Source organism: Hetaerina americana, unplaced genomic scaffold (genome assembly GCF_022747635.1).
Source record: "Hetaerina americana unplaced genomic scaffold, ioHetAmer1.1.p SCAF_7, whole genome shotgun sequence".
Taxonomy (NCBI): domain Eukaryota; kingdom Metazoa; phylum Arthropoda; class Insecta; order Odonata; family Calopterygidae; genus Hetaerina; species Hetaerina americana.
This window is the reverse complement of record NW_027287316.1, coordinates 39,590,839-39,618,156: the sequence shown is the minus strand read 5'-3', so window position 1 is coordinate 39,618,156 and position 27,318 is coordinate 39,590,839. Positions and strand designations below refer to the sequence as shown.

General features: G+C 37.7%; 1 protein-coding gene across 2 annotated transcripts in view; it reads left to right on the top strand.

Moving 5' to 3' along the window:
• Positions 1–27,318, top strand: part of GluClalpha (glycine receptor alpha 1) — a 119,918-nt gene that overhangs the window by 35,524 nt on the left and 57,076 nt on the right. Inside the window, exon 3 of one of the 2 annotated variants that reach the window (XM_071595140.1) lies at positions 9,306–9,373. In XM_071595140.1, coding sequence (XP_071451241.1) covers positions 9,306–9,373 — 68 coding nt within the window. Of the gene's footprint in view, positions 1–4,884; positions 4,953–9,305; positions 9,374–27,318 lie in introns of both variants that reach the window. The other variant, XM_071595139.1, reaches the window with a different exon arrangement.

Genomic DNA, 27,318 nt, shown 5'->3' with positions numbered 1-27,318 from the left:
AGGTATGGCTGAATATATTACAAAGCATTCCATTTCAAACTTGTCTTATTTTGCGAGATGTCACGATTTCGTGCTTTCGGGTTTGAGTTGGACCAAACCTGATGCAATCGTGTTCCTATGAATTCTCTTATCTGCTTCCCTTCATCATATCTAAAGAGCTGACTAATGGCATATATGTGAATCGTGTTTTAAAAACGTCCTAATCAGTGGTCCTTGAAAATATCTACTTGTAATTTCGTATGCATATAGTTTCAATTCTAGCATTTTTAGATCCTCAGTTGGACGGTTCCTAAGTGAATTTCATAATAATGCAACATAATTTTTAGCTGTTGAAAGTAGCGAGTTGAAAATATTATGCATTATCCTTTCGCTCTTCCTGAATATTTTTAAGTGAAACAACTGCACCAGTACTGTCGACATAGATTTGACCCAGCGCAGCGCTGGCTTTATTTTTATTTTTTTAACAAACCCAAACTAAACACAGTAGAATTTTTATTGTGTACACTGCTCAGTAAATTCTAAATAGAATGCTCAACGAAATAGATTTATGCCTTTCAATTTTGCAAAATAAAAATCACTTTTCCATATTCCTTTCGGGAAATTAAGTATCTATAATAAATAGACCCCTCACAAACCACTGTTCGCAGGAGCACGCTATACACAGATCACTGCTTCTTGTATCTCTGACTCACAATATTGGCACGTGACTCTTATCAGGTCATCCAAATAAAATCAGACACGTGATAGAAAATTTATGTTTCTATTTTTGCTTCTGATAACGCAGGATACAATATTTTACGAATTCTATTTATTTTGCAGCGGGAGATAATGGTTTAATGTGTCGATTTACTTAATTATATGGTCTAGCGACGACATTTTTTTGGAGTTTGCGTCTTCTCATTTTACTCCTAATATGTTCTAGTCCGATGTGACTAAACAGTATCTAGGATGTAACACCTTATAGCAGTAAATTCTTTATAGTGGCATTAGAAATTCATATATAAAGTTTATGTAGGGACCAAGATGTTGTTAATCAAATCATAGATTAGGACACCGAGCCATGCTAATCGTTGTGCCGCGATTTCAGCCTCTAATTACTCAAATGAATCAATAAGTGAGTCATCCATAGTGTATCGTATGGATTTTAATTACGTTCTTCCTTTCAGTCGAATGCTTGCATATTCATGGCCCAAAAAACCAGATGTTCAATGTCTCCCGCTTTGAGTTGAAATGAATCTTGCTTAAAATATGTCCATCGTACGCATCTTCTTTTAAAAGCCGTCAGATTCCGAGAGGTTAAGAATCTATTTAACCCTGTGGAATTTAATTGTGAGTCCCAGGATACGCTTCGTAATTCAGCTCTCTCAGGAAGTCATGGGAATCAAATGAGTGGACATAAATTGCATATGTTTTAAACCATTTTCTTTGGCAGTTATTGCATCATTTATCATAATGACTCCCGGCGGTTAAAACTCTTAAATTGTTAATTGGTAAGAAATCGCTTCAAACGCATTGATTTTGTGCAGGCGAGCTTGATGAAAAAAAAATTTAGCATGTCTAGTTCTTTTTTGTTGCTTCAAAGAACATGTATAAATAGTCCGAAGATTGCTTTCCTAGACTTAGTAAAATCGCTGTGGACAAATTTGAGACACCTACCGTTTTCCGCCTTTCATTAAAACGGGAAATAATTACATCAAAATGGGATGGAAAACGTATTGATCGAATGGAAATGAATGAGGGAGCATTCCCATGCAAATTTACCCAGCAAGATTCATGCTTCCGTTAATTCATTTTTTTATCCTTCAAAATCAACAAAAATTTCGTATTGCCTATAGGAGTCACCAACTCCCCCCCCCCCTTTCAAAAGGCACGATCTCAATCGAATAAGCTTGGCTTTAGTCATCCGCATTTCGTAGGTCACTCTTAGATCTAGCCCGAGGAATGACCTAGCCTACACGCAGGTGCTCACATGCCTCTCTTTCTCTCTCTATCGCTCTCTCTCTCTATTTCTCTCTATCTCTATCATACAAAATAAAATAATAATAATAAAATAAAAGATGAATCGAAACACGTACCTCACTTCGCTTTGCCGCGTGCAAGTCGCGTTCGTGTCACGCGAAGATCACGCGAGAATGCGGCAAACACGCTCGTCTCACCGCTGTCTCTCTCTTTCTCTATCTATCTGTCTCTGTTACAACGTCACCACAATCACCAATTCACCAACCATAAGTATATATTGAGCACCACCTTGTATTGAACTAACTGTACCTTTTTACAAGCAGCTTCTCACCACACCAAGACGCTACTACGCATTTGCCGGCGCAAATTTTTTCTCACGCTCCATCCTCTCTCTTTCACCACCACTGGTCATTTCCCTCCTCCAACCCAATCCCAACCCACTCCATCCTCCCCGAGCTACACCTCTCCTTCGCCACCAACTCCTATTCCGATCCCCCACCCTCTTCCTCCGTAAGAACATGATAAAATTCCCACTCCCCCCATCACAAACTCCCCTCCCTACCCTCACTTCTTCCAACATCCCAAACCAATAAAAAAAAGGTGGAAAACAAAATAGTTGAACGAAAATTTTTTTTGACTCAGACCAAACCTCCCCACCCCTTTCCCTTTACCTCACAAGAAGGTCAAAGACTACATAAGAGATATGGAAGCGAAACGTGGGGCGAGGAAAAAAAGGCGTCTCCTCTCCTGAGAACAAGAGACCCCCGCGCTGCTGTAGCAGCCTCGGAAAAATTCCTCGATCCGATGCGATTTCGCGCCGGATAAGACGTATTTCTTTGGTCATAACTCATTGCCTCTCTTGCATACAAACTATGTAGCCCGATAAGCGTCTTTCCCCGGGAATGTGTAGCGCGTGGAGATAGGGCAAAGGGAACAGCCATTGTTTCCTATGCCGTGGAAGGGTAAAATTTTTAAATCAAAATGAATGTGCATTAATAAATATTAGACTCAGAGAGCGCCTCACTATCTCATATTGCTTATTGCTGAGGACCAATTATACCAGCATCATTGCTCTGTGACCGTTGTGACTGTAGAAAAATGGCATACTCTTCCAAGAGAAATCGTATTCTCTTTCCCGGAAAGTGATGAGTAAATTAAAAATACTTACATGCGTGGCATAAAAATATGTGTTAAATTTTATTATAAAAATTAATTATTTCTGTAATATCATTCTCACAACTAGATCTGTTTATGAGTGACTGTAAATATTGCAGAAGTTTCAATTGATTTTTGTATTACCCTCAGGTAATAGACAAATGTAATGTTTTGAATGCAATAAATAATATTAGTCGAAATGCAAATGTCAAGAAATTATACTGAACAATGAGATAACCCTCTATCCTAGGTGATTATTCAATCTTTCCATACATTTGATGTAATTCAGTCGTTGCATGAGAAGGTACTTTAATTTGTTATCATAAAGCATTATCTAATGTGAAAAAATAGGTACAAAGACCACGCCATCGGCTTAGATCATCTCTCGACCACTCTTCTTGGCACGAAGAAGGTTATAATATTAATCACGTAATGCTTGGTCAAATTAACATTTGAAAACTCTTTATAATTATGTAATGTTTCAGTCGTAAATTACCTGGATGGGTATCAATTTTTTCAAATCCAAATGCACAGTTATATTCTGTGTTATGCCTCACAATAATTTGGTTTCAAATACCTCCACTTATAGTATTACCAGGGACAAAACTTTTTTATTCCCTAAAAAACCAGCCTTCTTATGCCCATGCTTAATTTAAGTATTTACGTTTTAACGGGTGAGGGTCCGTTATGCACGAAAATATTTTGGAAAAGTCGAGTTTGCGGGGTATTTTTCCCCTCCCTCCTTTGCTACACAATCGATTCTCCTTCATTTTAATGAGAGATTAAAGTGCATTGCCACTCTCATTTAACCTGCAGTTGTGGGAGCAGCAATTTTTATTCCTTTGGAAATGCACATACAACAGTTATCTTCCCATTTTGATTTCGGACGCCAATAAGCTCTTTTGCCTCAAGTTTTACTTCGTTTCCGGACTCGAGGTGACTTTCATGAGGCATAAGTCAGTTCACCGACGTAGTGAAATTTTAACTTGGCGGATCTGTTTCCAAAGAAGACGTTCATTTTCCTCGTAGTTTGTATGCATACATTATACTTGTGTTGAAAAAAAATATGAAACAATGCCATTGAAAACCTGTCCTCGTTTCGCCTCCATGCTTCACTCCTTGTTGCACAACCTTGTTAGTCTTCAAAGACGACTCTAGAAATAAAGAGAAAAATCAAGCAAAACGGTGCGACAAATGAAATAGCCAGTCTTTGACCTTTTTTGTGTGTGCTGGGTGACTGATGAATGATGGAGATTGTTAATGAAATAGGAAAGTAGTTAGAATGATTCTAGGAAATAAGTAAAAGAAAGAAATAAGAAATAGATTGCATTAATTGTGTCACGAGGAAGTGGGTATGCTTGCCTATTTATTGGTTGACTAATGCCATCTCTGTTGATGGGGGAGAAGTTTTAAATATATATATAAATATAAAATATATATCTTTCAAATCTCCCTCTTGATGAACACGATAACGTGGATAGAACCTCTCACCCTCCCTTTCTCTCTCTTTCTCTCACTCTCTTTCACTCTCTCTCTTTTTCTGTGTCTTTATGTCTTTTATCTTTTATCTTTCTCCTCTCCTCTTTCTCCCTCTATATTCACACCAACCCCTCCCTTCCCATCTCCTCGTTCCATTCTTAAACCCCCAAATCTCTTTCTCTCTCTTCTCTCTCTCTTTCTTTTCACGACTGCACTCTCGACAACCCTCGTCCTTCCTGCCTTACAATGGAACAATCCTTTCCGACGAAATCCCGTTATCACCTCTTATAGATGGCCCTGCTATCGTCAACGTTAACCTCTTTGTACGAAGCATAGCAACAATTAGTGACATCAAGATGGTAAGTTAGAAAATTTCAAATACCATTCCTATTTTTGGAACGGGCATCTTATAAAAAATATATGTATATATATGAGAACATATGTATACATATACTTTCTTTTACGCCAATTCCTATATAATTTTCATTATTTTTACTAGAAAGTTTTTTTATGATTTATGTTAATTCTTGTTTTTTTTTGAGAATTGCTACCATTAGTTAATGGTGATGGACAGAAACTTATATTAATGAACATTTTTGAGAGAATATATGATTCGTACGCTACCTTTTTTGAGTTCAGTATAAAATGGCAACTCAGTATCCCCATGTAGTCTTAATTGGAACGGAATGAGTTTCTTAGGGAATGGAAAACAAACCTATCCTTTTTTTGTGTGTTAGTGACACGCTCACCCTTTTGAGAACCCCATAACAAAAAATAAAGGACTCATTAATGAGTCGTGAATAAATGTTTGACCAGATTTGAAATGTTTGACTGACCACCCAACCCTTTGTTTGTCACCTTTATGTAGAAGCAACCCTCCCCCCCCCCCAAACCCGCATTCAACCATCCGCATTATGAGCCTCGTCCTCGTCGACGAAGCCATATTTTGACATCTCCAAACCCATTTGCCTCTTAGCGTGAAATTTGTTTCATCTTCGTCCTCATTGTAAACTCGCCAAGTTGACTAGACGTTTGATGCGCATCTAGTAATTAAACATTAATTTGTGGACTTTTTTGTTAATCCCCGGTGCGCATATCTTCCTTCCCTATGGAACCAAATTGTACATTAAACCCCACCTCATCCCACCGAAAATTCTTCCTAAAAAAAATTCCTGATGTCACCACTGGTTGAAATATATAATCTATCATCATTTAAATTTTAAGTGAGAACAATAAAAAAAGAGACCGCTTGTGTGCGTTGATTAGTGCAGTGCATCATATATTGCATATTTCTTTTCCAAATTATTATTTTTCTTTTGAGCTCCTTTTTGCGCCATCACCAGTCTTAGATTGAATCTATCAAAAAATATATATATAATACTAATTCAGCACTACTGACGATGATCTATCTCTATAAATGTATACATGACAGACATGTTTCATAGTGATGAGGTCAGACAGTGTATGCTATTCACCACTCGCGGTATGCCTACGCCACCATATCTCTATTCTCCTACAGTGCCTTTGTTTCTATTTGCAACCGGCATTTTTATGCATTCTTCATGCACGCAAATGACGCCATTGTAGATAGCTTGCCCCCCCCTTATTCCCCCCACAGCCCATCAATATATATTCTTCCCACAATTTATCCGCCAGCCCTAGTATTTCATCTCTTTTTAGTACATGCAAATTTTTATCGCAAAAATATTTTTGTTATGCCTAGAACATAACGTAGTGATGAGTATGACAGTGCATAAAACTGACGCATGATTTGCCAGTTCGATTAAGAATCTTTTTTTACAAAACAAGTTTCAAGTTTTCTATAGAGAATGAAAATTGAAATTGTTTTTATCATATTATATTGCTTATGAAAAAGGTAAGTAAATGAACAAACGATATAATAAAATGTGTAAATAATGAAAAATTAATAACTTCAAAACGTTACCGATCGAGTTCATTCATTGAGTGAGAATTATGATCTGTCACAGAAAATTTCATGATGAGTTTAAGTAATCGAATGATACCTTTATTTCAGTTTGAAATTAATATTTTTGGAAATGCTGTTTTAGGTGTCAACAGACATTTTCACCGTAAAGTCAAAATAAGATTTTTAATTAATATCTATTTAGCTCTAAATAATTATTATAATCGGTCGGAAATGTGAAACACTTAATGCAATTTTAAAACTTCATGTTTTGAAGTGTCGTTGTGCTCGACGACCGTGACAAAGGAGCTAATATTTAAATTTCAGTTACCTTTTAAATTATGAAAGTAGGTGTGCTGATGAGCGATTCCGTTAAATTAGTTTTAATACTTAAGAAATCAGTCTTTTTTGTTACAATCTTAATTGTAACACTCCCATGCATTTTTTGCCAATAAATTTAAAAATGAAATCTATCTCCTATAGAAAAAATGTAAATTTTGAAGCTTGAATGCAACAGTGAATAAAATGTTATCAGGTAATTATGCGCAGAATGTTTTGTTTTTATTTTTAAAGTCTCGAAACAATGAAAGGAATACATTCCTTCGCAAATGGCGCCATACCCCGATTTTCCTCCGTGGTGGCAGTCAAATATTGCTAATATGTAATGCTTATGTGTTCGCCTTTGATAGATATAATTAATAAGATCAATGTTGACGTAGCTTGTCTAAAATTTTATTTGAAGTGGCATTTTTTTTAGAACGACTGGTAGAATAGTCTCAGTGGTATTACTTTCCATCAATGGTTTATGTTGCTGGGACTGAACGCTAGATAAAGATATTTTGAAATGGTGATGTGTGTGGAGCTGAGATACTATATACTTCACAGTTATAAAATGTTTTCTTTCCATCAGTGAGTTCCAAATTTTCAGCTTTGCATGCATATTGCTAACGGCAATGCATAGCTCGTTTTTCAAAGCCTCATGCGCAGTGTAATTCAGCATTGCAAATCAGTATAAAAATTAACAGTAGACATGAAAATTTGAAAATATTTTTCATTACAGATTCATCCCATAATTTTTTATGGTAAATCAACACTAAATTCACCCATGTTTCAAAGATATTTTTCATGTTCAACAGGATCATTTGTGATTAGGAATTTATTTATTGGTCGCAAATGGCAATTTTGCACATTTACCTGCAGTTTTTACATTTGGTGTTCATTTTTTGGGATATTCTTATCTGAGAATACTTTGTGCAAACTCACTTTCACATTTTTGTTATCGTTATTGAAAGGTTACCACAGTTCTGATCTATCAAAAATTCATTTTTAAAAGTTAAAAAAAAAATTTTGCTGTTTTTTTATTACTACGGGGCCTAAAATTAATTTACTTTTGTGTAACCAGAGTGCATTTTCCTTTGAGTTTATTCACTTATATCTTCTCAGTCGTTCAAAATTGTGTCATGTGTATATATTTTTCTTTAGAGATCCTTAAAAAAAAGTTTCGTTATCACAGGCATGGGCATTTTGATCTTTCAGGCCCCCTTCAATAGCTCAGCTATGCAATGTAATTCACACATGATCAAATAATTTTTGTCACTAATCGCACGGTGTCATCATTTGAATTGGGTGTTCTTCTTATTCAAAAAAAGTATCCTGTATGTATTAATTGTACTATTTTAATTTTCATGGCGAGTAGTCAATCACAGTGTACTGTTATGGTAGTTGTGAGGTAAAAGCGATTTTATCTCTTTTTTTAACTGGTTCATTGAAACTCCATGACTTTTAATTGGCCATAAGAACAACATGAATAAAAATTACCTATTTGTCGAGGTATCCAAAAACTGATTACTTTATTGTTTGGTATTATGTATGTTTGGTTTTTAGGTATCATATGTTATAAGCTCCAACGTTAGTGTTCTAGTGAGTGGAATTTGGCCTAAAATTTAGCTTAATAGCTTGTACTAAGACTATATTCACACGTTTTGTGTGTAATACTGTGTACATCATATAAAACTCTGCTGAGATTTTATGTGATGTTTACAGTATCCTATTTCTAGACACACTTGATGCATAAGCAAAAAGAATGGTAAATGGCATTTGATATATATTTTAAATATATAGTATTGTACTAAATAGCTAATATGTGGCTAGTAATATGTATAATGGCAGTTAAGGTGTTAAAGAAAGAACCACTACATTTTCATAAATATTCAGAAATAAGTGTTCTTTCCGCTTCTAAAACAAATCACTCAAGTTGTCAATAAACTATCAGTCATCAATACAGTTAGTATTCATATAGATAGTGTTTTGTCAGCAGTACTTAATAATGAGACTAAAAGTTTAATTTTCTTTGTGATTAGCAAAATAATATCATGAAAATTCACTCGTGCGATACGCACGCCGGCACATTGCAGTACTTGAATCATATGTTTAAAAGAAAAGATAATTTCATTTTATAATACTGTGGTTGTTAGTCAGTGCTCTGAATAGGTCTGCATTGGCTAAGTTCTTTTCTTTCCAAATCAAAATTCGATCTGAAAAAAAATCATCCTTATATTCGTTCCTTTCCTACGATTCTCTCTTAATTCTCTCTCTCTTTCTCTATCTCTCTCTCTCCCTCAACATCTGTCACGCCTCTCACCTCTCTTCTGTCTCCATTTTCTCTCTCGTCTAACCTCTTTTAATCCTGCTATAGTCATTCTTCTCTTTCCAACCCTCTTCTTCAAAAATCGAAACACGAACCTTCGGGTTTCCTCATTAACCGTGTAATTCTTTTTCTACACACCAGATGGCCCCGCAATCGTGCACGTCAACATATTTGTCAGAAGTATCTCAAAAATTGATGACGTCACGATGGTAAGTTTCCAAAACCCTCCCCATGAACATATACGGAGGGTCGCGTGCTGGAATTATATATATATATTATATATATATCTATATATATTTATATATTTGTCTTTTCTTTTCTCTTCAAGTGATAAGTGTTTTTTACACCCCTTTTAGTTGATGTATAAGAGCAATAAAAAATATAATCAAAAGTTCAGTTTTTTTAAAAAGAAAAATTGTTAAAAAGATGCTCTGTCGACATCTTTTCTTTTCTGTAGCAGTGACACTTGACTAGTCAATCACTGCTTCAATAGCCACCAGCTTGACACCCATCCACGATTTAGATTTAAAAGAGAGAGGCTAGTGGGAAGGTCTGAAAATCCCTTTCCCTTACCCCTCATCTCCTGCCAAATCCTAAATCCTTACCGTATCGAAACCCAACCCAGTTGAAACACACAACCTGCCGCTGTCATCAACAATCCCTCTTTCTCTGTACATCTATCTCTTTATCGCTCTATCGCTCTATCTCGCGGCTTAATCTATCTTTCCATCTCTCTCTCTTCCTCAAATGTTCTTGCCCCCCCCTCCAAAAACCCTTCCCTTCCTGACTAAGAGATCGTTCTCCCATCTCTCTATCTCCTAACTCTTTTATTCTTCCACACACAAGCAAGCACTCCATTCCGACCCGCCACGCCCATCTGGGAGTAATAGTTCTCGTCGACGCCGTCACGAGGCGCTGCTCTCACTCTCCCGCCGTCGAGGATCGTCTCCCGTCCGTCGAATGCGGCGCTTAAAAAAATGAATAAATTAAATAAAGAAGAAATGAAGTGAAGGGTTTGAGGAAACGATGTAGTGTTCCAGAGGAAGCCCAAAGAGGGTCGAGCTGAAGATTTTTCAGAGGTCGTTAGTGGTTGTAGAAATGTGATTGGCGAGTGTGTCCATGTTTTAAGAGGCTGTGATCATCATCATGTCGTATCTCTTGGGCTGGTGCAGGGCCTTATCTCGGGATAAAGTAATTCACAAAGGGAACCACGCACAAGCACCGCATCATTGAACCGTTCGCTCATCTTTACAGGCGTAAATTTTTGCGTCACCTTTTGCGTTGAGCTGCAAATTCAGTAGCTTGTTTTACTTGATGTAGTGATCAATAGAAATGCGAAAACGATAAAACACGGAATCACAGGTGTAACACAAATGTGACTTTACCAGTTAACTTCCCAAATTATGGCAATAAAGAAATCAAAATACCCCACTGGTTTTCTCTAGCATTTCCACACAAAGTGTGTGGAATTACAAAGTAAATAATTTAATTTCATTTCAATATGTTATGTAAATTCCATAAATTTACGCCGGAGACAACAGTTTTTTTTATACAATAGGTTAGGGAAAACTTTCGATAAGGAGTGTTGCTTTATAAAGTTCAGAAACTGGGCCTTTGAGGCAAGAGAATAAGTGTATCCTATGAATAAACGTGACTTGGGAGCTTTTGATCTGTGAATGTGCATTAAAATGGAAAACATAAAAAGGACAGGAAGGAAAACAAACGATGAAGTCCTAGACATTGTAGTGGAAAAGAGGCAGCTATTGAGAGAAGTTGTAATAAGATAGGACAAATAGACGCAGAAGTTATTAAGAGGCAAAGGAATGCTGAAAGTCGTAGTAAAGGGGAGAATGCTGAGGAAGCGAGGTAGAGGGAAGAAAAAAATAAGTATTTTTGGTGGAAAATATCGGAGGTAGAAAGTATGTAGAGCTACAGAACGAGTTATTGTACGTAATATGGATTTTAAGGATATTTTGTGTCGTGTTAGTTAGGAGTTAGCTTGGGAGTACTACTGTATTGTGTAGTACCATGGTCAATTATAATCCGGTAGACGATTACTAATGATAGTAACCTGGTAGGCTACTCCTACCCTAATCCAGTGGGCTACTGAATAATAATATAACGAGTTAAAATTCTGGGTTCCTTTAGCACCCCTGAAATGTTTCTTAAGGGTGACAATTGATATGGTAATAACCAAATAATTAACTTGGGGTTCCTAATTTAGCAAATTTTCTACAGAAGGTATAATCCATAGCCAAATTCTTTTAAAAATGTATTAGCATTCACACACACACACATATAGTACCCCTGTTAAGATGTCGTAGTTGAGTAATCAAAAGATGAAGGCAAACTAAGTATCAGCTACACCGCTAGGAAAATTTTACAAAGGCATCAGAAACAAACTTATATTTTAAATCAATGAAAAGGTGAAGAGTACTCTTAATAGGCGGGCATGATAATCACCCCTTTGACAAATATTTAATCAACCCCCACAAGGCATCGTTTCACAGATAATCTTTACATTTTGTAACATTTACCTTATTCATGTTGCCGCAGGGGAAGTTAATGTTCTTCAAACGTTTGTAAAATGTTATAAGGTTAAATGCCCGTTTGAACTCTCCAAGAACATCAAAATCTGTGCCCAAGATATACTGTTTAATTGGGAATCGAAAAATATCCTTCCAGATTTCTCTGGTTAACAAGGGGAACCAGCTAATGAAAGCAGTGAGGAATATATGAGAAGGCTGAAAGATTGTACATTTAATTCGAATCCTGGGATTGAATGAAATTGCAAAATTAAGTGTTCTGGGAGGATAAACAGAATGAATAGTTAGTAATAGATATGGTGGTCCGTATTTGATCATATGTGCGTGTTCGATATGTGTTTACAGCGACAGGGAAAAGGCAGAGGGCCTGTAGTAATGAAACAGGCTGAGGGCAGATAAAGTCAATTTGAAATTTTTATGCTGAAGTAACCCATTCATCTAAAGGATAGCTATTGGCATCAACTGGAGCAGCTGGAAGTATAATTCGTGTAAGTTGGATGTATTTCGTGAAACAAATAAGCAAATCTATAAGAATTTGAAGAAATAATTGGGTTATTAATATAACCAAATGTGAGGAGGGAATTTTTGTCCGGAGGTCAGAATAAGTACGCAAGGAAAATAAAAGTAAAGGCTGATGTTGAGTCTAGCTTTCCATGTTTAAGAAACGTGGTGTTTGAAGAAAGAGGAAAGGTGTATTTTTTAGGTCTTTGTTGCGTCGGTATGGAGGAAGATTGAGAAAATAATATTTTGGTAGGTGAAGCGGATGAAGAAGGGTTGCATATGGTGTAGAGAGAGAGAGAAAGGAAACCAGTGGGATACATTAAAGAAGATAAAAATAGAAAGATACATTATCAGTGGTAAGAAGGGAAACGAGAGATAAGTGATTCCCACATAAACATAAATATAAAAGGCCTTCCTCAATAAACCAATGGTTGCATTACAGTTCAAGGGTATTTAGTGAATAGAGTGCTGACTAAGATCCAATGATGCCTCTGGGCACCCTCAGCTTTACGGGAAAACCAGCGGCGGAAAAGGGAAATGAATTGGTTCCATTGTAACCCAGATGCCGTATAGGGCTTTTGATTTTCACATGCTGTTTAGGGCTAATATTAGGTGAGCTTCAACCCTTACCTATCAAATTAGCCTTCTGGTAGATCACTGCGGTTTAGCTTCGCTTGGACAGGAAAGAAAAAGGTGGATACGTATTCAGGGCGGAGTGAAGCGTGGACAGAAACTGTTCTCAGCTGTAAGATGATCAAAGCAAAAGGTTTTTAAGCTGAACTTCATAAGTTCAGAACGATGCGTTACAATTTCGAAAGTGTTCCCACAGCTTTAGAAGGCATGTTGGGCTTAATTGACAAATATTGGAATTTTTAATGTTGAAAATAGCTGATGATAGGTCAATGCGTGGCGGGTTATTTAGGGAAATGCTTCCGAAGACTTCAAGCTCCCATACATAAACACATGCCCCAAAAGAAAAACCCGCCTCTCTCTCTCTCCATTTCACTTCATCCTGAAGCCTACCTTATTGAGATCCCCACTACCACTCTTTTGCTTCTGTCTGTCTGACTCTGTCTGTCTGTCTGTCTGTTCATTTGTCTCTATATCTCTCTCTATTGCCTCTCTGTGTTTCTGTGTCTTTGTGCGTCTGAACCCTTAATGCCTGTCTTCTTCATCTTTTTTTTATGGTTACAAAAAGCGAATAATAGACACATGCCTTCACACATTAGGGAATACCGAAGGAAAACGGTTCGCGGTTCATGTAAATTCAAAGATAATTTCCCGTAATCCAGCAGAATGAAATTCTGTGAAATCAAACCTCGGTTTTGATCGTTTTTGGAACGAGTACCCAGTGGAATGATTAAAGGATTATGATGGAAGAGCAGCAGACTTTGAGATAAGATTTTTAAAAAACATCAAATCGGTAAAGACAATATGAAAAAAAATCAGTTATGTCAGTCGTCCTCCGACTCACCATGAGCACAGACATTAGAATAGCATTCCAATGGGCGCACACAATATCCATAGAGCATAATTAGGGGTTCAAAATAAATCAACGATTTTATATGGTATCACATAGCCCTCACTTCCAATTGTAATTGCTATAGCGGTCAGTGGTAAACATGTTTCAGATTTATCGCAATTGTGGAGAAATTTTCATTATACTATCTACTCTTTCTATGAAGGAGAGAGTTGGGGTATCTTTTCTTACGCATGAAAGAGACTGCCAAAACTCTTCACTAGTAGTTCCACATTTAAATTTAACTAAAATTGACTCTTGCAATTTCTCCACCTCTAGAACAAGGCCAGTCTGTGGTATATGTTTCCAATTTTGAATGTCATTTTTTTTTATGAATACCTCAATGCAAATTCTCAAAGTCAATTTTTTTACCATCTCCTCATAACAAATACATCATACATCTATAAGAAATTGCCCTTGGAACACTCCAAGTCTGTAAAATAAATTTAAAACTAAAAAAAACCAACCAACAACCATTGTACATTGTTAAATTTCTTTTCAAAGAACCAGTTGATTTTATGAAGTTATAGTGGCAATTTAATTGACATTAAAATGTTTACTTAAATTACATTAAAGTTTTTAAAAAATATTTTTTAATCAGTCAAGCAAATTCACAAAGCTTTCTCAAATGTCTAGTATTTCAGTTTTTTAAAATGAAAATATCCGCTTAAAATTGTGAATTTGGAATTGTGGTTAGATCTAGAGCATAATTAAATCTTGAACAAGAACTGTGCAGACCATCCAGAGAGTTGAACTTTCTGTGGTACATTTCTCCTTACCCTAATTTTTTTCAAAATACGTATTTCAAAAAGTCCTAAGGGGACGAGAAATAGGGAATAAACACTCAGAAATAGAATAAATTCCTCCGTGTTTGTTCACATGAACGTTCGGCAAAAGTAGAAATATTTTTTCGCTGAAATGATGTTTCCAGTTCGTGCTTCTGTGGAGTTAATTTCTAGTTTGAATCTGAAAGATAATCCTTTAATCAACATTTGTTTTGGAGCGGTAGGATCATTATTACTTTCAAAATAAAAATTGATATGATTGGCATATTATCTTAAAAGACTATTTTCCCGTAAAGAAGCCGATTTTATTTTAGTAAAAAAACATGCCACAGGCAATTTGTAAACAGTTTGCAAATGGAAATTAGTACCTTTCTTAAGAAAATAAGTAAGCAAATAAGTGATGTTATGATTATTGCGCGTAGTAGCCGTAGCAAAAGTATTATGTAAATTATTATTTGTTTCGAAATGTGAAAAAAACAACTGACTAGAGAATTTATGGTTTTTGATTTAATTCTCACGATATCACAGGTCTATTTTTTATAGTCACGATATTGTCTATTTTTTTATGGTTCATGTGACAGCAGAATAGAAATTGCGAGAAACTACCGCACACATCTTTATTCTTAAATCGGATTTAAAAAAAATAATAATAAACTCACCTTTTAAATACACGATAAACGCACTGCTTAAAACACTCATTTGTAAAATAAATTTAATTAAATAATAATTAATATTTTATCATTATGATTAAAATGTTTCACGTCGATCGTCTAAAATAATTTTTACATGATAACTGACGTCAAATTCTTCGGTCCGTTTATGAGCGGCGGCTGCGAGGACTTGAATGCCAATACTGCGGATATCTCTGTTTCTATCCGCCCCTATCACCCACCGCCGCCTTTCTTCTGTCTTCTCTTCTTGTACTTCTTGTCATCCGCTCCATATTATTTGCGTTGATATGTATATATATATTTTATTCCTCTCTCCAGTGTAACCACACACCGTGTGACTCAACTCTTTGCCCGCCCCATCCACCTCCTCAATTGACCTGTTATATATACTCTACCTACAACTCAGTTTCGCCCTTCTTCGCAATTGCAACCGTAGAACGAACACTTTTCTGCAATCTGCTCACTTTTTTTCATTATTTTCTCTCTCTCTCTCTCTCTCTCTATCTATCTCTTTCTTTCAATTCCTCTTTCTCTCTCTCTCTCTTACTCTCAATCTCTCTTTGCTTGCCTCGGATCTTCCACCAAAAACACCCACCGCCTCCTTCTGGCAAAAAAATTAAGAATAAAATGAAATAAAATTGCACAGAACCTCCGCCTTCCCCATCACTGATTTCTCACTCGGCACACCCGCCCGGAGGGTCCGTTCCATGTAGAGTCGGCCTGTGGTCCGCTTTCTTTCTCGCGCAGTAGCAGAAAAAAAGAAGGAAAGATATGAGCAAAGACATTAAAAAAAAAGAAATTAAACAAAAGATCCCTTTTCGTTCGTCGTCGTCGGATAGACTCCGAGCACGCATCTGACACGTCCTGGGGGGTCTCGGGGTCGTGCGCGCGAAAGAAAAGAAGCACAAAAAAATGAAAGGAGAAAACGTCACGAGCGATACGCTTCGAGGCGAAAGGCGGCGGCGTTGCCGTGTCTCCCCGGCGGAGGCCGCGTTGGAGACCGCGGTTCCTTGCGCGGCGGGAACGATTTGGCAACGGTACCATCGACTTCGATCGGACTGTATCGTTTGAAATCGGTAGGGAAACCGCGGAGCGCTCCCCCAGGGCTTATTTATTGTTTGGTCGCGTAATCTTTCACGGGGATGTTGCCCGCGAAAGTGTTTGTGCCGCGTGACATTGGTCACGTGAGTTTTCCGCGCCATGGTTCCGCCGAAAATGGATCTTTCAACGTGCTGTTTCTGTAGCGAGCTTGGCAGTCCTGATGCTATTTGGCGGCTTAAAAAGTAACGTTTTCTCTGCAAAAGAAAACCAATCCCGCGTAGCATTTGGAGAACAGTTCGGTTCAATTGTTGCCTCGCTAACCGTATAAGAAATAACTCCTTTGCGGTACCACTCCGTTGTTCAATGGACATATTAAAAGCTAGCTTTTGCGTATGAAGCCATTCGAGTTGAACATTTTATACTTTGACTCTGGAGGAGCTTGGAATGTTAACCAGAAGCTTGTAGATAGAACGCGCAGTTGATTTGGAATGCTGCATGCTGAAAGTCAAGGGCGTGATGCCTACTCGAGTTATTATACTGGCTAGACAAGACTTCTCCAACTAAGTTGAAACTGATAGTGCTAAAAGCCTGTTAAAAGCCATATATTTTGTTCAAATGGACCATATAACCTCTTAAATGGAACCGACTGCTCTATATATGAGTGTGCCAATATACAGTGCCATTACATACTCTGCCACGGGATTTTTTTTTTTTGCTTTGAACGAAGTACGACCGCACGAATATAAAGGCGGTGAGCGTCATTGGCGTAGTTAAACACTTTTTAATGCCTTGGCAACTAAAAAAACTTCTTTATCATAAAACATTTCTCTAAACCAAGTTTAAACTTTTCTTTGTAAACATTTTTAATAACCTTTTGAATGGACTGTGAACATTACGTTCCCCAAATAGTGCTGCTGCATCATAGTCAAAATGCATAATTAGGTGCTAAAGTGGGTTTCATCATAGTTATTTTAGTAAGTTTTTAAAACGAACAATAGTGCTCTCTGCTCATTTTTTTATATTCTTTCGTCTTTCCATTATCTAAAGCATGTGCAAGAAAAGTGTGTAATCAATTGCATCGTGCTCAGTTGTCATGTATTTTATGGGTTTATAATATATGCATTTCAGGTTTATATTCCCATACATAGATATAAATATATATATATTTATTATGAAAGTTCTTTTAATCTTCAGTATGCGGAGAAGGATTGTTTTTCAATATCATTAATTTTTACATGGCTGACACGGATGGCATCTTACTTTTTCCATATGACTGTATTGCAGTCACATTGGCGAAGTTTGGATATTTTCTGCTCTGGATAACCTCACCCGCAGACACATTTACCCAGAGGACTCAAATACAGACATTACCTCTCCGGGAAACCGAAATATGTTAGTGAGACCCAATGGTCTTTCAACATATTTATTGATGAGGCAAGAATCATACTTGTCTCGAAGGGATATCGTTAGCCATCTCCACGATCAAGGTTGTTGCCACCTCTCCGGATCTGACCCTGTTTCTCAAGGGGTTGAATTGTATACACGCTAAGGCCTCAACAGTACGCAAGAGATTATGGAGTCGACTGCCGATGCTTGAGTCATTTCTGTTGATGTATATGGATTAGGTTTCGTAGAATTAAATGAATTGTTTTATCTGTCACGAAGGGAGTGTTTCACTTACATAGCTGAGAATCATATAGAACACCGAGAGCATTGTCGGAGATCATGGGGCAATTTTAGCGTGTGTAATGGTGACAATAACAGATTAGGTCATCTTTTTGCCTTTAATCTTTGTCTAAAGGTTTTCTGCTCCAAATTATTCATGACTCTGTAATGTTTTCGGTGATATGTGAGTAAATTTCATTACGGGACATTCCTAGAAAAAGAAAATTCGTTTCCAATTTAAACAGTGCGTATTATTTATCAGATGTGTGTACAATTTGTTTGGGCATTATTGTCCTCCAGCATCTAACATTTTTAGAGATTCGACCTCGTAGGTGTTACAGAGTCAAATATATTACTTTAAATGATTCTCCTAGCTTCCTGGCAAGAATTAAAATATTCCTGAAGGAATTATGTCAAATTCCATCAAGAAAACCGGTGCATATGGTAGTGACTCGGATATAAGTCTGAATCCTCAGCTAAATGACACCGCCGTAATAATATATCGCATCCCTGCCGTTTTCGTTTTTTTTCTATTTAAAGACCTTAAGTGTTCCCCGATTCAGGGTCAGATTTCAGGTGGCAACCCTGTTCACACTCCGTCTTTCAGCATCTCTTCTGTCACTTCAACTCCATTTCTTCCAGTCTTACTTAAGTGTTTCCTGCCATTTCAACTTATCATTCCTCCCACTCCCTCCCCTTTCCTCTCCCTAAATGTTTTAAAAATCTCTCGCCTTCTCATTTAAGGCAACCTCCCAGTACGCATCAAGATGTTTACTGCCTTAATGCCCTCTAAAAGTAAAAGGACCGTTGTCACATTTCATTCCTCGGAATAACTCGAATAATTCCCCTCGCCCATTTATCTCCACTCGCCTCTTCTCTCTTCGTCAATTTCAACTCCTCTTTGCTATCCCTTCGCTTTCCCACATCCTTTCAACCTCCCATAATTCCTCTCTCTCTCTCTCACACACACACACACTCGCTGACTCACTCATTCACTCGGAATCTCTCTCTCTCTCTCTCTATCTATCTATCTCTCTTTTTCTCTCTCTCTCTTACTCAAAAAAAACTTTCCCTCTCGACCAACCCTTTTTATCTCTTCTTCGCCATTATCTCTTCACCATGTGCCAATCACGTTTTTTCGATAAACGCTTTTTGGGTTTTATTTCCTATTGTTTTAGAGTAGAAATTGTTTTTTTTATCTTCTTTTTATAATGTAGATATTAGACGGAGGCTATTCACACACACACGCACACATTCACACGCATTCAAAATGGAACACGAACAGAACTTTTTTAACGGTCACGCGTTCACCCTTCTCGACGTTGCTCTGGGGTTGCTCACCGTTTTAGAGCACTATTCCCGCAAAAGTTTTGTTTTTCCCAGGGCTTCGTCTCTTTGTCGGCAACCGTGGACGATTATCCCAAGCGCGTCCACTACTTGTTATTTTTTTTGTCTCGTTCCCACATTGATAATGTTTGACACAACATTAATTTGTTTATTTTATAAAAGCACAATAACCCGGATTCTTTTCACTCCCCCACCGAATGGCCTCATTGGCTCAACTTCATTTTATCAGGCCATGGATAAATGATTGGACGTGTATAATTGTGTTTGCACATGCGCCCTAAATCTATGCCACTAAATAATGCTGCCATGATACAAAAATCCATCGTTTGAGCCAGTTAATATTACGTCCGCGTTATTCTAAAAAAAACATTGCTACATTCATGTATGTAGAGACATACTCTGTCCTAGGAGCTGAATTGCTCTTGCATCGAGGTTTACAAATTACTTCACTAAACCAAAATTAATTCTTCCTTGATGTAAATATTCAAGAAGAATTACCCGCTTGTCGGATGTGTGTATCGTACAAATGTGTTTCCGGAATAAGGCTTAAAATTGATTTATAAATAATTCTGATAGATTATGTTATTAATTTAACATTTATTTAATATAATAAACCTTGATAATATAAAAGTATTAAATGAATTACCAGATTTCAAGACAGATTTTACTACTTCAGATTGTTATTTCGATATATTGGCTAATCAAATCGGCCTGTATTTAAAATGAAATGAAATTTCTGGCGTTGTAATAGCACGTGACAAGTCTTCCATTCCAGCAGAAATATCTTCCAAAACCTTCACTGCTGACATTCAGTTGACATATATCATCACTTATTTGATTGCCTCATTAGACTTTTAGAAAACCCTTTTCTCCGTAGTTTTCTTTAGATTGGCCAATATGCTGTAATTTTTTATTATCCAAACATATTATAGATGCCCCTTCATAGTCAACCTATATTCACGCGCTGTTACGACGTCATGATGTCTATCATCGCGATAGCCGTTAAAAATACTTCCACTGCATGCTCCCGTCCTCTAAACCAGTCTTAAATTATATATCTTAATTAAAGAAGAGGAAGAGAAAAAAACCTTTTAAAATAATGCTTGTGTTGCTATATTCTTCCCTCGATTCGCCCATTCGCCTGCCCAATACCACCAACCAATCAACCAACAATGCTTCCATATCACCTCATATACCACGCACAGAGGGCGCACCCACGCTTGTTAACGTCAACGTATTCCTACGATCAATCAGCAAAATAGACGATTATAAAATGGTGAGTCTGAGGGTGGAGGGAGTGCGAGTTGCAATTGTTCGTCTAAGTGTTTCATCACGCCACCGCCGCGCACGACAGTGGCGCGCATGGCGTTATTCGTTTTGAAAAGACACGTCTTCCGTGACGTCACTAACACATTGTATATAGATACATGGGCGTGCTTTGTCTATTATATTATTATATTAACTAAGTGTGTGTCTGTGTATTGTTTTTTGTTTTTTTGTATATTTATAAAAGTACGTTTATCGTATATAACTATTTATTGATATAGTATTGTTTTAAACTAACAGTATGGCTAAGAATCTCGTGTTTGTATGTATTTACGGCTGCGATTCGCGTGGAAGATATTTAATGAATTGTTATTGATTTGGGAGAATAATTTGTTATGACGAGAATGCTGATTAATCGTGTCTGATTGGTGACGCTCTGGATATATATATATCTATGTATATATATATATATATATATATATATATATATATATATATATATATATATATATATTGCTGTTGTTTCTTTATTTTCGTTGTGAGACTGACTCTTTTGACACTCCCAACCGCTGTGCCCAAAATGCTTCCCCACTCAAACCCCCGGCTCAGTGAAAAACTTTCCTTTCTCTGCAATCACCAACACCGAAACAGCCGGTCGTCCTCGGATATGATGAATAAATAAATGCATATTTTTTCTCCATTTCCTTTAAATGCTTGTACGCATCGCCAAATTGCGATCCTTTCTTTGTTTATATTTACCAATCCCTCACCAATTCAATCCCCGTGTAGTGAGACCATAACATACGATCTAAATCTTGTAAATCTCGGGCAAATCTTTTCGTGAGACAAATGCCACCAAATACATGTGCATGTTGCGCGCATTTTGGAAGTAGTGGTTCCTACTCCCTCTTCGCCCGCAACTGGCTTTTGCAATAAGCTGAAATGAAGGAAGGATGTAAAAAATATGTTAACACCGTAATCAGTAGCGCGGTAGATGTTTTACCCGTCTCGAATTCATAGAATGTTTCAAGATTATGAGGCAAACAGATGGAAATTGAGTTAGATTAAGACCGATGTCGATCAAAGTTACCAATTAAATGTGGGACTCTATAAAGTGTCACGACTCCCTGGTGTCAAACCCCAATATTGAACTAAATGGAAGGTGGAGGCACACGGGGCTCATGACTCTCTCTTCCCTAAAGCTGACGCCCTAACCTACCACAGGGACATCCCCACATCCATGAAGACGTCGAGCTCGATATCGAAACGCTCATTAACAGTTTTGAAAAGAGTAACAAGATTTGTTTAGATTTTCCGCAAATAATATTGAAAAATATTGGAGTAATCGAATATTATTCTCTTAAACCACGATGCTACTGTAATCCTCTGAATCAGAGATCTAAATTCACCCATTTTGTATCATATGATTTATTTATTATTATTTATTTCTTCGTTCCCATCATTGCTCCTTCACGCTAACGGTACTAGCATCAGCAGTGACGCATCTTGTGAATTCCTTTTTCAATCAAAGCATATGGAGAAAAGTCGGGATTAATTTTTTCATAAGCCGTAGAAGATATATGGCCCTCTTTTCTCCTATTCAACTTGATTACTGGACCTCATTTTGGCCTAGATTACGTGGTGTCTGCAAACCTCCGCATCGGAACCGACATCCTGAGAGATTACCTCCATCGTATAGGCACCGGCATGTTTGCTAGCTCCTTCCACATCCTTTGAAACGATGCTGTGGGAACTATTTTCGGAGTCTCCCACCTGCATTTCAACTGCTTGTCAGATTCTACAAACGTTCTTTATATTATTAATCTTTCTTTCAACGGAGCTCTCTCCCTCCCGTCTTATCGGATGGAACCTCTTTGCGTTCCATCTCGACCTTACTGGAGCTGACGGATATTATAGGCAGTGGGTCTTATGAATCGGGTGTTCTCTGCGTCCTGGGCGCCCCACGGGTGAGTCTCAATGCTCCGCGTGATAGCGCCTTGCCTAGAACGAAATAAATATCACCATGGCCATTCATTTGATGATGTTTCAGTGCTCCCTCATTAATGCAGTGGGTTGCAAATCCTCTTTTCTGAAACTATGTACAACTCTTTGGTCTAATGTTACGTTGGAACTAGGCTGTTAAATCAAGTATACTAGTGGAATTGTGAGAGAATTTTTTTTACTTCCCCGAACGAGATTTTCCTTGACTTATCGCTAGGTGTTATCTTTGGATATCAAGGGAAATAGTTAGCCCCACAGAATTCCGAATTGAAATTTTTGTAATTTTTCCCTCACATAATTAGTTCACTACCGAACTCATTCGTTCTTTTTACTAACTAATCTCATTTCGAAAACTATTCACCCGTTTTTTAACTTTATGATACGAGGTCCTTGATCTAGCAGAGCTGGCTACAATGGGTCATCGATGGGTTATATTCTTAAAGCCCAATACGGGTGTTAGATAAGTTGATGTAATTTAAAAAATTCTGTAGAAAAATAGCTTAGCAGCGTAGTATTGGTAAACTGTCTCATAAAAAAATCATTTCATCCAACTGAACCCTTCTGCGAATTCAAAATGTAATCCACTTTCACCTGACTCCGTTTATTATTAAGAGGTTTTTACTCTGTAGCAAGCTAATTTCCCAGAATTGGATACTGAATTAATCATGTTATTCAAACTTTGATATCCATTAATCAGTGCAACTCCAATTGCCCTCTTGGAAGTGGGGAAACATTTCGCTAATCTGGATGGAATGCCCTGCCATTTCCTCGTAATTTGCTCTGAATATTAATTCCATGTCACGTGGAATACAGTGAAGGAGTTTTCAATGATCATATCATGAGAGAGAGACCAATTCAATCGGGGCATCACATTTTGAAATATGCCCTCGAAAACAATTAGCAAGGGGTCACTCGTATTGTTCAATATTTCATCGTCCTGAAACCTACCATTTTGATGGATTTCCGCAACACTCTCTCTTATAGAAAGATTAAGTTTTATTGTTTCGTAGAATAATTAAACTAGTCATGAATATATGCAAAGTATGAGCAATGGCATTTTTATCTGGATGCTCAGTGGGGAATTTCTCAAGTCGGCTTGTGGCTAGTCATTTTTGCTTTTAATAACACAAATTTCGGCTCTTTAATAAATGAAAGGGGCACATATGGGTGCATATCGTTACTTCCGATTTAAACCTTAAACTTACCAGAAAATTCCTCATCATTCGTCTTATTGAGTATTTATTTAAAAAACCTTTAACTGTTTGTTTGGCGCAGGAAGCTGTGGTAGCCTCTACTACATGGCGCAATAATGCCTTGTGAGTCTGAAGATGTCGAAACATGCGAAAAAAAGGGCAAACTTGATAAAAGCATTTGCGGACTCATAAATTTTGTGGATATTTAATACAAAGTATATTCCTTGCGACATCAACGAGTTAGTCTTTTATGTTAAGGCCTTTTGCTATTGACGGGAATTCTTGGGTCAATCTCAGGTGTATTCATGTTGGTGACACTGTGCCAGTAATGGATCCAGCGGTAGATCACCCTTTACCCAAGACTCTTTTCATAATATATTTCTTTTATTAAGTTTCAATAACAATTTAAAATTAAGTAAAGTACTGAAATATTGAATAATTGTTATTTTAATATTATATTATATGTCTTACTTCAATCCTCTCTCCCTCCACTGACCCTGGATTTGATCCAGCACTGGACAATCTCAGCTGTATTCATGTTATGCGACTTTTAGTGTACCATATCTTCCTGAGATAGCGTAGGGGAAGGAACTGTGATTGCTGTGGTTTGGTTTGTATTTATATTTATATTTTATCCGATGAAAGTTTTGGTTCTTCCTAGCGAAGGATGTGAATGAAGTCCTTAACGGATGTACCATCAGGTCAAGTATTCAGCCATCGACGTCTCTACGGTTCTGACTCAGCGACGGCATGGCTGCGGAAGACTGCTCAAACGTAACCATCAGAGCGTACATTTCACTCGGTAAGAATCGGAGATAATGCAACGAGTGGGTGACTCGTGTGCTCCCTGCAATTGTTCTGCGTGCCCCATTCGAACGCTTTCGATCAGATCGCTACCACCTACAAGGGAGTCCGCGGGTGCACACGCACGTCTCCCCTCCCTTTACAGGAACATCATCGGACCCGGGGTGGTGGCAGAAACCTTGTAAAACACACATAAAAACCTGACTTGGCAGGTGATCAAGTTGTCTTTCAACCCACCCGTGCGATCGGTTTGAAGAAAAACGGTGAAAGCCGGCAGACGGCATCGCATCATTCGACCGAAGAATATACGCGCCACTTAAAATCTCTTAAAATATTCTTTCTTGAGTCCCAGCGGAGAATGCTCAAGCAGCTCATGGTAAAGAGGAATGGCGTGCCGTGCCACACTCGGAATTTTTCATGGAACGGCATTTTTTTCCCTCTTCTCCCTCTCCCATGGAGATTAAGATTACCTAATTTTATATTTCAATCGGTTCCGTCTAATGTCAAAAGAAGGGCTCCGAATATTTCTGCCTCAATGGTACAATATGTTGATTCGACTCGTTCTCCTGCATAATTATTCTCGATCTTCACTCAATACGCAAATTATTAATAGGTTATTTAAGGAGATTTTGTAATTATTTAATTGAAAACTTGTAATCATGGCATCGTCTATATTATTATCATTCACACATAACCGTGGCATGGGGGACGTGGTAGTCTAGGGGTAGAGCGTTGGAATAGTAGAGGGTTCGATTTCCGGGCAAGCCTCTCTGGGCACCCTCAGCTTCACCCGATCTGTGTGATTTTTCGGGTACCAGAATTTCTGGGAAACCTTAGGCAGCAAAGGGAAAGGATCTAGCCTCGCTACGCTGATGTGTGAATTTCACACGCCGTTAAGCTTAGTACTGGGTGAACTCTACCATTACCAAACCGACCTTCGGTTAGTTTACTGTGTTTATGGTTTTTATCACCAAGGCGGTGTGATAGACTAGTAGGTAGAGGTTTATGTTGATGAGAATCTTGGTGTTTACTGAGATCAAATATGACCAAAATCTCCCATTTTCATTTATTTCGTTTGATTTTCCGAGTAATAGGGCATACCGCAGGGGGGTATTAAGGAAAGGAGCTGCCCTTCCTACCTTTAGTGACAGCCTTTAGAGCAGTGCTTGAAAGAGAATAAACGGTATTCTTGCCTATAAAATCTAACTAAGAATTAATTAGGGTCGTACCATCATAAATACAAAGGAAGATTATTTTGATGATATTAATATCCTAACGAGCGTAAAAACGGTCTAGTCAATTTTTTCTTATTTTGCATATTTCAACTTTTACTAAATCCTAAATTTGATACATAAGAAAGTCATTTTTGAATTGAATTTCACGCCTAACACGATCTATTGTATCCGTTTAAATATAAAACCGTTTGGTAAAAGTATCAGCCCCGATAGCGGCGGGATAACGTCCTCGTCTGCCAATCCGAGGGTCGCGGGTTCGATTTCCGCCCGGGTGGGTTTTCCTCCTCTAAGGGCTTGGGTGTTTGTAATCGTGTCCATTGCTATAACTTTTAATATTCCATGTAAAGGCCGAAAAGTGCTGTTTTCGGACTAAGGCGAAATGAATAAACTATCTGCTAGAAAAATATGGATGATGAATTTGGCTTTCCTTTCTCAACACTTTTTCAATTTGTTCAATCACCGGAATGTGTAGTCTTAACTTATTTCTAATCACAAGAACAAAATTTCGTCATGTGACGCGAAAAATCCTGTTTAGCTAGCCTTTAAAAGAGATTGTGGAACAGATTGATTCCCCACGGCAGTGAAATAAAATTCAAAATTTCACACTTGATATTTCCACATAAATCATATCTTTTTGGATGACATAGGTTTCAACGCGTAGCGTCATCATCAGGTGGTACACACACAGGAAATGGATTTCATATATACCTATTGGTATATATTAAATGCATTTTCTACCCTATGACGCTATGCGATGATGACGCTATGACGCTCTTTAAACCCGGTTCATCTAAAAATATATAATTTAAGTAGGAATACAAAGTGTATATTTATTATGATATCTGGAAACCACATCATATACTCGTATCTAGCGTATCGGGAAGTGAGTTTCGTGCCGTAGAAAAGGGTACCGAATTTAACTTGATGTGGCAAAACAAGTCATGTTAGAGGTCTAGGCAATGTCAGGTAAAAACGCACGTTCTCTCATGAAAGATGACGCACTGCCTCATGGATTAATCACAATCGTGATAGAAGTGAATTGTCACGAAAGTTTCGATTCTGAATTTGAACGAGTTTTCAAAAGGAGGGTGGTCTTGTGGCGTATTCGTGAAATGTTTTTATTTTCCAATCTCACCTTTTCAGACGTTACAGGGACGTCCGCTTCCCTTCAAATCCCTTGGACTCAAGATGAAAGCTTGTTTCTTTGACGTGGGTAATCCTCAAGTAGGCATTTCACAACACGAAGAGGGGAAACGTGATTAATTACTCGGTGCGAACTAAGTTTCAGATCCACGGCAACTGGAATAAAGCCGTTCATTTTCGATCGAGAGGGGTGGAAGGACAAAAAGGGAATAGAGTATCGGGACCTATTTTCAGTTCCATGATCCAGATGGCTTGGGGCAACGTGCTAGAACGTAGCCTGTGAGGCACGCATGCAGACTGTATGTTTATGAAAAGGGACCTTTAGTTGGAAGTAAAGATTTGAGTCTTTGGATTCGGGCGAATTTCTCAGGCTAAAAGCTTTTATTATCGCTGTTGCACGTTTTGACTGAGCTAAGTTTACGCCAGTGTCCTGAATC